Source organism: Salmo salar, chromosome ssa20 (assembly GCF_905237065.1).
Source record: "Salmo salar chromosome ssa20, Ssal_v3.1, whole genome shotgun sequence".
Taxonomy (NCBI): domain Eukaryota; kingdom Metazoa; phylum Chordata; class Actinopteri; order Salmoniformes; family Salmonidae; genus Salmo; species Salmo salar.
In genome coordinates, this window is record NC_059461.1 from 37894151 (window position 1) to 37906780 (window position 12630).

General features: G+C 44.7%; 1 protein-coding gene across 5 annotated transcripts in view; it reads left to right on the top strand.

The window, feature by feature from the left end:
• LOC106580561 (protein patched homolog 1) overlaps window positions 1–12630 on the top strand; it is a 164229-nt gene that overhangs the window by 50272 nt on the left and 101327 nt on the right. For all 5 annotated transcript variants that reach the window (XR_006760919.1, XR_006760918.1, XR_006760917.1 and 2 more), the window contains exon 8: window positions 5246–5393. Coding sequence is in view for 1 of the 5 variants with exons in the window: in XM_014161750.2 (XP_014017225.2) it covers window positions 5246–5393 (148 nt within the window). In the remaining 4 variants the exon portion in view is untranslated. The remainder of the gene's footprint in view (window positions 1–5245; window positions 5394–12630) is intronic.

Genomic DNA, 12630 nt, shown 5'->3' on the forward strand with positions numbered 1-12630 from the left:
TAATAATACTGTCAGCCCAGGATCTCTGTAACATAATAATAATACTGTCAGCCCAGGATCTCTGTAACATAATAATAATAATAATAATAATAATAATAATAATACTGTCAGCCCAGGATCTCTGTAACATAATAATAATAATAATAATAATACTGTCAGCCCAGGATCTCTGTCACATAATAATAATAATAATAATAATAATAATAATAATAATAATAATATCAGCCCAGGATCTCTGTCACATAATAATAATAATAATAATACTGTCAGCCCAGGATCTCTGTCACATAATAATAATAATAATAATAATAATAATAATAATAATAATATTATCAGCCCAGGATCTATAACATAATAATAATAATGTCAGCCCAGGATCTATAACATAATAATATTATCAGCCCAGGATCTATAACATAATAATAATAATGTCAGCCCAGGATCTATAACATAATAATAATAATGTCAGCCCAGGATCTATAACATAATAATAATAATGTCAGCCCAGGATCTATAACATAATAATAATATTATCAGCCCAGGATCTCTAACATAATAATAATAATGTCAGCCCAGGATCTCTAACATAATAATAATATCAGCCCAGGATCTCTAACATAATAATAATATCAGCCCAGGATCTATAACATAATAATAATAATGTCAGCCCAGGATCTCTAACATAATAATAATAATGTCAGCCCAGGATCTATAACATAATAATAATATCAGCCCAGGATCTATAACATAATAATAATATCAGCCCAGGATCTATAACATAATAATAATATCAGCCCAGGATCTATAACATAATAATAATATCAGCCCAGGATCTATAACATAATAATAATAATATCAGCCCAGGATCTATAACATAATAATAATAATATCAGCCCAGGATCTCTAACATAATAATAATAATATCAGCCCAGGATCTATAACATAATAATAATAATATCAGCCCAGGATCTCTAACATAATAATAATATTATCAGCCCAGGATCTATAACATAATAATAATAATATCAGCCCAGGATCTATAACATAATAATAATAATATCAGCCCAGGATCTATAACATAATAATAATATCAGCCCAGGATCTATAACATAATAATAATATCAGCCCAGGATCTCTAACATAATAATAATATCAGCCCAGGATCTATAACATAATAATAATAATATCAGCCCAGGATCTCTAACATAATAATAATAATATCAGCCCAGGATCTCTAACATAATAATAATATCAGCCCAGGATCTCTAACATAATAATAATAATATCAGCCCAGGATCTCTAACATAATAATAATATCAGCCCAGGATCTATAACATAATAATATTATCAGCCCAGGGTCTATAACATAATAATAATAATATCAGCCCAGGATCTATAACATAATAATATTATCAGCCCAGGATCTCTAACATAATAATAATATCAGCCCAGGATCTCTAACATAATAATAATATCAGCCCAGGATCTATAACATAATAATAATAATGTCAGCCCAGGATCTCTAACATAATAATAATATCAGCCCAGGATCTCTAACATAATAATAATATCAGCCCAGGATCTCTAACATAATAATAATAATGTCAGCCCAGGGTCTCTAACATAATAATAATATCAGCCCAGGGTCTCTAACATAATAATAATATCAGCCCAGGATCTCTAACATAATAATAATATGTTTTTGCAATTCCATTGACTCAGGGGTGTTGGCTGGTGTGTGTGTGTGTGTGTGTGTGTGTGTGTGTGTGTGTGTGTGTGTGTGTGTGTGTGTGTGTGTGTGTGTGTGTGTGTGTGTGTGTGTGTGTGTGTGTGTGTGTGTGTGTGTGTGTGTGTGTGTGTGTGTGTGTGTGTCTTTGAGGTTAGGGCTAGATATGTGTGGTAGAGCACTAGTTGAAAAAGACTCTCCAGCAAACTGGTGCAGAATAGATCTTAAACCAGTGACCTCCTTCAGGGTTTGTATAGGAGGATGTGTCCCCCTCTGCCCTCACTGATTGCTACAGTATATCATGAAAAGGTTGCTGTGGACTGTGGAGCCTCCAGTGCAGGGGTTCTCAAACTTTTTGGGCCCACGACCCCGTTTTGATGTCTGAAATTCTCGCGACCCCAACCATGTGAATTTTTTGTTGTATTTAACAGCCAATGTTTACTTTTTTATTCGGGGCTATGACAGTCAACTGCAAATTAGTCTGGCATAATGAATCTTATCTCACCACCACTAATGAGATGGGTGTGCTGCATGTCATGTCAGAGCATCTCATAGGTAGGTGGAGTTGTCAACAGTGTGCACCTCATCTCTGCTTTCAAATCCAACCTGGATCGATATTTTGTTTTAATTCAGACAAGAGCACTGAATCCAGCTTCACATAGATATTAGCTGGCAAAGGGTACCATTTGTTTTATGGTGCTTTCATGACAACTGTGAAAAATACGAGGTCAAATCATGACTTCAATGATCTTCAGGTCAGAAAGTCGGAGCTCTAGAAAGAGGTCAGAGTTCCTGAGTTGGAATTCCGAGTTGGATGAATGTTCAAAACGATTTCTCTCAGTCGGTGCTCGTTTTTTACCGAGTTCCCAGTTGTCTTGAACACGTTTAAGTCGGAGACTTCCCAGTTGTTTTGAATGCTCAGAGGGAGAGGGCAGGGTATTCCCTTTGAGTCAGGAACCAAAACTCCTCCGTAGTGACCCGTGAATGCGTTGTCTGCAGCATTTGTTCACATGACAGCTCGATCAGCTGTTCAATTTCACTTACCGGCATGTCAATAGTCAAATGGATTGGGAAGTAGGTCCCAACGTGCTCTTCCAAGTGTTGGAGGTGAGCAGTCACTTTCTGATGCTCTTTTCTGTTAGAAACATGCACAGCCGAGGAAACGGGGCAACGTTCACTTTTGAAAGACTCTCTCCAATAATAATTATTTCCTCTGAATGCACTGATTCTGTCACTCATCTGTAGAATGTATTTGTATTTCCTCTGCATGCTTGTGCTCAGTTTGTTCAGTTTCCCAAATATGTCAGTTACATAAGCAACGAGACACATTTTCTTTTCATTATATAGAAAGTCAACCAAGTCTGTAATTTTACATCCGTTGTGAATGACAAAAGTTCCTCTCTCAATGCAAAACATCTTTCCACACTCCCCCACGATAACCACCAAGCCTCGGTGTGAAGTAGAACATCGTCATGCTCTGATCCCATATCGCCACATAGTTTTGTGAACAGGCGAGCGCGCAGTTGATGCGGATTGACGTAGTTTACAATCAGTATATCTCCGAGTTCTGTGCTCAGCTCTTTTGCTGCCAGTTGCTCTCGGTGTATCATACAATGTGTCCATATGGCAGAGGGAGACTCATTCATAACTAGAGTACTGCCCAGCGTCCCACCATAGATGGAGCCCCATCTGTGCAAAAGTCTGATATTCACTCCCATGGAATCTGTTTTTCGTCAATATGGCCACGCAGCTCACTGAACATCCCTTGTGCCGTTTCATGCTCAGGTATCGTGAGACAAAACAATATGTCCTCAAGAATAGCATCCCCCGACATATATAGCAAGCAAAAGTCAATGCATGGGCATCTCGGCATCTCGGCCCTCACAGGTAACATCCATTTGGAGAGCATGAGCTGGGGAGTTTGAGTCGTTCAAGCAGAGTTTCCTCTTGATTGCTTGCAATAGCATAAATTCTTTGTTTCACGGTGTTATCTGACAAAGGCACTGATGTGAGTTTCTGTGCTTCTACCTCCCCAAAAATTGTTTTCACCATATCAATTGCAGCCGGTAATATCAAGTCTCTGCAATAGTGTGTGGTTTCATAGCGTAGCGGGCCTAGCCATTCACCGTGGGAATGATTCAAGTGCAACTGTCAAGAGTGGGCTTTTCCCATGATCTAATGGCTCTCTATAAGCAAAAGTATGTGGACACCCCTTCAAATTAGTGGATTCGGTTATTTCAGCCAGACTCGTTGCTGACACGTGTATAAAATCATTTACACAGCCATGCAATCTCCATAGACAAACATTGGCAGTAGAATGGCCTTACAAAAGAGCTCAGTGACATTCAACATGGCACCGTCATAGGATGCCACCTTTCCAACAAGTCAGTTCGTAAAATGTCTGCCCTGCTAGAGCTGCCCCACTCAACTGTAAGTGCTGTTATTGTGAAGTGGAAACATTTAGGGGCAACAACGGCTCAGCCGCGAAGTGGTAGGCCACACAAGCTCACAGAACGGGACCGCCGAGTGCTGAAGCGCGTAGCGTGTATAAATTGTTCGTCCTCGGTTGCAGCATTCACTACCGAGTTTCAAACTGCCTCTAGAAGTAACGTCAGCACAAGAACTGTTCGTCGGGAGCTTCATGGCATGGGTTTCCATGGCCGAGCAGCCGCACACAAGCCTAAGATCACCATGCGCAATGCCAAGTATCGGCTGGAGTGGTGTAAAGTTCAACGCCATTGGACTTTGGAGCAGTGGAAATGCATTCTCTGGAGTGATTAATCACTTTTCACCATCTGGCAGTCCGATTGACGAATCTGAAATTTGGAAGATGCCAGGAGAACGCTACCTGCCCCAATGTATACTGCAAACTGTAAAGTTTGGTGGATGAGGAATAATGGTCTGGGGCTGTTTTTCATGGTTCGGGCTAGGCCCCTTAGTTCCAGTGAAGGCAAATCTTAATGCTACAGCATACAATAACATTCTAGACGATTCTGTGCTTCCAACTTTGTGGCAACAATTTGGGGAAGGCCCTTTCCCGTTTCAGCATTACAATGAACCCGTGCACAAAGTGAGGTCCATACAGAAATGGTTTGTCGAGATCAGTATGGAAGAAGTTGACTGGCCTCAATCCCATTGAATACCTTTGGGATGAATTGGATCGCCGACTGCGAGCCAGGCCTAATCGCCCAACCTCACTAATGCTCTTGTGGCTGAATGGAAGCAAGTCCCCACATCAATGTTCCAATATCTAGTGGAAAGCCTTCCCAGAAGAGTGGAGGCTGTTATAGCAGCAAAAGTGGGACCAAGTTCATATTAATGCCCATGATTTTGGAATGAAATGTTCGACGAGTAGGTTTCCACGTACTTTTGGTCATGTAGTGTTTGTATATATACATTTAGGAAATTCTCCCTCGACCCCATTTTCATATCAGACGACCCCTAGTTTGGGAACCGCTGCTCCAGTGAATCTGACGTGATCTCTCTGTCGTGTGTGTGTGTGTGTGTGTGTGTGTGTAGTGCCCAGGCGTTACAGACCATGTTCCAGCTGATGACCCCTAAGCAGATGTTTGAGCACCTGAAGGGCTATGAGGAGGTGTCCCATATCAACTGGAACCAAGACAAGGCCGCAGCCATACTGGAGGCCTGGCAGAGGAAATACTCAGAGGTAATGCTGTGTATGTTTGTGTGTGTGAGTGTACAGGGGAGTTTACTGTACTAGGAGCCATACAGAGTGTACTGTAAAAACATGCTGTGTAGAGAGAGAAGGGCATTCCTGCCTATGGCAGACGTAATGTGCACATTCCAGCCCCTGTCCTCCCGTCCTCCTCCCCTTCCTCTCCCCCTCTGCCTTCCCTCCCCCTCAGTCCAGTTGCTCCTGTGTGGGCCTAAGAGGGAGATGGAAGAGGACGGGAGGAAACGGTCCCTCTCTGCCCTAGTTTGGAGGCAGCACTAGCAGCAGCAGCTTATGATATAATGCACTATGGCTGTGATAGTTTCAAGAAGGCCCTAGCAATGCACTGAATATGCATCATGGTTTTACAGCCCATGCCACCTATCTGAAGCTGAAGTCTGGGCCCTCCAGTACAGCCCATGCCCCTTATCTGAAGCTGAAGTCTGGGCCCTCCAGTAGAGCCCGTGCCCCCTATCTGAAGCTGAAGTTTGGGCCCTCCAGTACAGCCCATGACCCCTATCTGAAGCTGAATTCTGGGCCCCCCAGTACAGCCCATGCCACCTATCTGAAGCTGAAGTCTGGGCCCCCCAAAACAGCCCATGCCACCTATCTGAAGCTGAAGTCTGGGCCCTGCAGTACAGCCCATGCCCCTTATCTGAAGCTGAAGTCTGGGCCCCCCAGTACAGCCCATGCACCCTATCTGAAGCTGAAGTCTGGGCCCCCCAGTACAGCCCATGCACCCTATCTGAAGCTGAAGTCTGGGCCCCCCAGTACAGCCCATGCACCCTATCTGAAGCTGAAGTCTGAGCCCCCCAGTAGGCCCCGTATCTGAACTTGCAACCTGGCTTACCCCATATGTAAGCTTGGTCCTCCAGTAGAGAGGGGTCCCAGTAGTGGTGTGTGGCGGTGGGTTAGAGTTGGGGGCTGTGCAGGGGAGAGCAGGACATCTGGAAAACATCAACCTGGTGCTGAATCTTTTGAACACACACACACGCACGCACAATCTCTTTCCCAGCTGCAGACCCATTGGTGGCTCATGTGTGACATCAACTGGTCTTTATTTTTAAGGTCTCAACCCCTGCTCCATGCGATATGACCCTGTGTGTGTGTGTGTGTGTGTGTGTGTGTGTGTGTGTGTGTGTGTGTGTGTGTGTGTGTGTGTGTGTGTGTGTGTGTGTGTGTGTCAGCCATTCATTTTTGGGGCCCAGTGTTCAGTGTGAGGGAACTGGTGTGATCATTTGTTTGAGAGAACTGTGTTTTTATCAATCTCTTCTAACCATCAGGGGCACAGACCACACATCTACTGTGTGTGGTGTGTCCGTGCATGCTTGCATGTGTGTGCGTGTGTGCGTGTGTGTGTGTGTGTGCTTTTATGCTTGTGGGTTTGTCAATGAAATAGTGCTCTGGTAAGCATCAGTGAAAGAGTCCAGAGAAGCACTGAGTTTTATAATGTGTGTATTTGTGTGTGTGTTTATAGAGGTCACAGCTGCAGTACTGTACTATCTTAGAGTCAGTACTGTACTATCTTAGAGTCAGTACTGTACTATCTTAGAGTCAGTACTGTACTATCTTAGAGTCAGTACTGTACTATCTTAGAGTCAGTACTGTACTATCTTAGAGCCTCTCCTACTCACTCTGTAGAGTTGTTAGATTTTACATCATTTACACCATCCAACCTATTATTTAGCTGACTCTCTCTCTCTCTCTCTCTCTCTCTCTCTCTCTCTCTCTCTCTCTCTCTCTCTCTCTCTCTCTCTCTCTGCATGCTGGGAGTGTTTGGTGCATGCTGGGAATTGTTTGAGCAAGGGAGTGGGTGTGTGGTGTAGAGTTAGATATTCAGAACTTTCTTTAGGTTTTCTCTTTCTTGGTGGCATTCTTTGTTTTCTTCTGTGCATGATTAAGGTTATTATTTTTATTTGTTTGTTGTGGTAGAATTAAGTATTTTGTTTTCGTATCGAAATTACCCTGTTTTTGGCGGGGATGGCAGCCGAATGGGGATGCCGTCCCTGTCACTTCGGCACGGCTTTAGGTGTGTTACTGAAGCTACTGTCACTGTGGAGGAGTTTCTGGTCGCCGTAGGAGAGAAGGTAGGATATGAGAATGTTGCTTATGCGTCACGGATGAATAAAGCGGTGGTGGTTTTTCTTAAAGAAGAGTGTCTTGTTAATCGTATGGTTGAGCAAGGCGTACTTCTTAAAGGAATGTTTATTCAAGTTACGCCGCTTTTTTCTCCGTCAACAAGGGTAACGATTTTAAATGTACCGCCGTTTATTCCAAATGAGCTATTGGAGCGCGAGTTATTGCGCTTTGGGAAGTTTGCAAGTTCAATTAAGGTTGTCCCGTTGGGTTGCAAACACCCGGCGTTGAAACAGGTTATGTCTTTTCGGCGACAGGTGTTTATGTTTTTGGACTCACCGGAGCAGACTTTGGAGTTAGCGTTTAAAGTCAAGTATGACAATAGATTGTATATGGCTTATGCTAGTACGGGTAGTCAACGGTGTTTTGAGTGTGGGGATGTTGGTCATAAGCGACATGCTTGCCCGAAAAGGGAGAAGGCAGAGGGAGGGGCGCAGGTGGTCCTCGTAACGCCTGGGCCCACTGATGTAGGGAGAGGTGGGCCGACAGCGGTAGAGCAGCCACAAGCACCTGCTGCTGAGGAACAAGTTATCCATGTTGAGGACACGGAGTTGCAACTTGTGTTAGAGGGAAATGTTATGCAGCAGAAACATTTTGTTGTAGAAAGCAAGGATAGATCTGAAGAGCCAGTTCCTCAGACTGGTGAGGAGGTGCCCAGTACGAGTGCTGGGGTACAGGAGGGGGTTCATATGGAGCTAGTCTCCCAGGTAGTGGAGGAGATGCCCACTATGAGTAACGGGGTACAGGAGGGGGTTCATGTGGAGCTAGACTCCCAGGTAGGGGGAGGAGATGCCCACTACTAGTAATAGGGTACAGGTGGGGCTAGTCTCCCAGGTAGTGGAGGAGATGCCCACTACTAGTAATAGGGTTCAGGTGGGGCTAGTCTCCCAGGTAGTGGAGGAGATGCCCACTACTAGTAATAGGGTTCAGGTGGGGCTAGTCTCTCAGGTAGTGGAGGAGATGCCCACTACGACTAATAGGGTTCAGGTGGGGCTAGTCTCCCAGGTAGTGGAGGAGATGCCCACTACTAGTAATAGGGTTCAGGTGGGGCTAGTCTCCCAGGTAGTGGAGGAGATGCCCACTATTAGTAATGGGGTTCAGGTAGAGCTAGTCTCCCAGGTAGTGGAGGAGATGCCCACTACTAGTAATAGGGTTCAGGTGGGGCTAGTCTCCCAGGTAGTGGAGGAGATGCCTGGTACGAGTGATGGGCTGCAAGTGGGGAGTGATGAAAGGGATGTGTTAGAAGTGAGTCAGGGGTCTGTGGCCTCAGTTGAGGAGGAGCAGGATATGGATATCTCTATTGGTATGATAGCAGCTGGTGACGACTCAATTTATGATCTAAAGGAGGTAAATAGGTTTTTGGATCAGACTTTTGGGAAATCTGTCAAATTGGCAGAATATTTTGATGTTGATAAGTTTGTGAGGTCAGCTGTGATGTTACAGAAGACGGTGGGGTTAGACCAGTTAAGTGAGAAGAAGCGGTTTCGCTTGAGGAAATTTGTTACTGCTGTCACAGCAGCAAAAGGTAGTAGGAAACGTGGTCAGGGTAAGAGAAAATGTAAACAATGATGTTGATCATGCTTCATAGGGTGTCTTCTTTTTTCTCTTTGGTTTCTCTGTGGTTTCTTCTGCTTTTCCTTTCTCTTTTCTATATGGAGGTACTAAGGGTAGGTTCTCTCAATATTAATGGTGGAAGGGACAGGAATAAGAGGGCTTGGGTATTAGAAGTAATAAAACAGAAAAGGGAAAATAAGGTTGACTGGGGTATGTGGTGGGAGGGGCAGCATATACTCAGTCATGGTACTAATTTCAGTGCTGGGGTGGCAATCTTGTTTTCTTCAGGCTTAGGGGTGACTGTGGTATCTACAACAGAGATTGTCAAGGGTCGGGTTTTATTGGTCAAGGCGGAGGTTATGTTTTTTTTTTTTTTTTTTGAATGTTTATGCTCCTAATGAGGGTACAGGGCGTATTGCTGTATTTGATAAAATAAAGGAAACTTTAAGACAGTGTGACCCAGAGGGTTGTATGGTTTTAGGGGGGGACTGGAACTGTACAGTGGATTTTACTGTTGATCGCACCGCTGAAGAACCTCACCTGCGGTCAGCCACTTGCCTGTCTGGTCTACTAACTGAGTTTGAGCTTTCTGATGTGTGGAGAGTCAGGAATGCAAAAGTTAGGCAGTACACATGGCTAAAAATCTATGAAGGTCGTGTCAGTGCAGCAAGGTTAGACAGGTTGTATATATCTGATCACTACTGTAGTAGGGTTGGAAGGTGTGACATTACTCCTGTGGGTTTCTCTGATCACCATTTTGTTACTGTTGATATTCATTTGTCCTGTCCACGAAGGTCATCATCGTACTGGTATTTTAATGTTAAATTGTTACATGATGTCATGTTTTGTGAAAGGTTTTTGTTGTTTTGGGAAAAATGGAGGGTTACAAAAGGAAATTTTGAGTCCTTGAGACAATGGTGGGAGGTTGGGAAGGCCCAAATACGATTATTTTGTCAACAGTATACTGCTCTGTCTCGAATTGAAGTCAAAGAGACTATCAAGGCCCTTGAACAGGACATCAAATTTATTGAATTGAAGCTGCTCACTCAGAATGACCCTGGATTAGTCATGAATTTACAGGACAAGAGACATGAACTGAGATTGTTTCTGCATGAAAGAGTGATTAGGTCTCGTTTCGCTTCCCTCAAGGATATGGATGCTCCTAGCGCTTTCTTTTTTAACCTAGGACAGTCGACACTGCAACGTAAACAGATGGTCTGCCTTCGTCTCCCTGATGGGAAGGTGACCACGGATGACAGTGAAATGCGTCAACATGCAGTGGATTTCTACTCTGCCCTCTATAAGGCGGAGGATTGTGACTCTCTGTGTACTGAACAGTTGCTACACGGTCTTCCTCAATTGGGACCTGAGCAGAGAGTCGCATTGGACTCTGACATTACACTGCAAGAGCTGTCCACAGCAGTTATGCAGCTCTCAACAGGCCGAGCCCCTGGCATTGATGGTTTACCATCTGAGTTTTATAAGCACTTTTGGGGGTCTATTGGGGAGGATTTTTATGAAGTGGTGTGTGAATCTTTTAATGAGGGTTCTCTTCCTGTATCCTGTCAACGTGCGGTGCTTTCATTATTGCCAAAAAGGGGGATTTGGCTCTCATAAAAAATTGGAGACCTGTTGCGTTGCTGTGCGCAGAATATAAAATTGTTTCTAAATGTCTCTCAAACAGGTTGAAAGAGTATTTGGGATTGTTGGTCCACAAGGACCAGTCTTACTGTGTACCTGATCGCTCTATTGTTGACAATTTGTTTCTGATAAGAGATGTTTTAGACATTTGTAAACTGTCTGATGTAAATGTGGGTTTACTTTCGTTGGATCAGGAGAAGGCTTTTGACCGTGTGGACCACCAGTACTTGTTTAAAACAATGAAAGCCTTTGGGTTTGGGGATGTTTTTTTGTCGTGGATGAATTTACTGTATGCTGGGGCCTCGTGTATGGTGAAGGTGGGGGGTGGTTTGAGCTGCCCAATCCCTGTCCAAAGGGGCATCAGGCAGGGATGCCCAATTTCAGGGCAGTTATACAGTCTGGCAATTGAACCAATGCTTTGTTTTTTAAGAGCGAGGCTTACTGGTTTCTCTGTGCCAGGTGTAATGAAGGGTCCCACGATAGCACTGTCTGCGTATGCAGATGACGTGACAGTTTTTATTACAGGGGCTGAGGATGTTAAAGTTCTCTCAAACGCTCTAAAGGTGTATGAGGGGGCCTCCTCAGCTAGAGTCAATTGGGGAAAGAGTGAAGCGCTGTGGGCAGGTCAGCTTCAGATAGGGTCCGCTCCACAGTTACCAGGGGGGCTTCAGTGGGGCAGAGATGGGATGAAGACTTTGGGGGTTTTTCTAGGCTCTGATGTCTTTCAGAAAAAGAACTGGGAGGGTGTAGTGGAGAAAGGGTGTGCCAGACTGTCAAGATGGAAATGGGTGCTGCCTCAGCTGTCTTATAGGGGAAGGGTACTGGTAGCTAATAATCTTGCTGCCTCTACCCTGTGGCACAGACTAATGATTTTACAGCCACCAAAGGGTCTGATTCAAGAGCTTCAGAGGACCCTTGTCAATTTCTTCTGGTCTGGACAACACTGGATTAAAGCTGCAGCCCTGTACCTGCCACTACACGAGGGTGGGCAAGGTTTGGTGGATATTTCCTCTAGGATCATGGCTTTCCGGCTTCATGCAGCCCAGAGGCTGTTGTACAGAGACGGTTCTAGCTGGGTCGACACAGCCTATATATTGATGAGGAGAGTTGGCTGTTTGGGCTTAGATAAGCACCTTTTCCTCTTAAAACTGGAGGGGGGTGATTTGCCTGGCCTGACTCCATTTTATGAGTCTGTTATGCAGGCTTGGAGAGTTTTTGTGAAGTCTCGTAAGGCCAGCACGCCACCAGGGATGTGGCTTTTTGAAGAGCCTCTTTTTCACAACACTGCCATCCAGTCCCGTGTTCTGGGTTCAGCTAGCCTACGTTCATGCCTGTTAGGCGTGGGGTGTACTAAACTGGGTCATCTGATGCGGAACAGGAATAGATCGTTGGAGGAGCTGGGAGAAAGAGCGGGGATCAGATCATCTCGCCTACTGAGGAAGGTTGTCGCTGAAGTCTGTGACTCCCTGCCAGTGCTTCATCTGCAGTATGTGACTGACATTTCCAATTGTGATCGGTGGAAGGAGGGTCTGGATTATGTGTTCCCTGCACTGATTGTTAGTGCTGCAGCGGGGCATTCGTGGAGGACGTGGGGATGCTGCTTTCCTTCGATACCCCGGAGCTTGGGGGAGTTCAAGGAGGTGGGAAAGAAGGCCATGTACAGAGTATGTGTAAAGGTGTCCCATGCATCTTCCCTGGAAGGGGTCAAATCGACGAGGTGGGCGGATGTGCTTGGTCCAGGTGCCTCTCCACAAGGCTGTTGGCGATCACTGTACAAACTGCCTATTGATAAGAGGACAGCTGACCTCCAATGGAGGATAATACATGGAGCTATAGCCACTAACATGCATCTGGTACACCTGGACCCTACTGTTGGGGAGGGGTGTCCATTTTGTGCTGA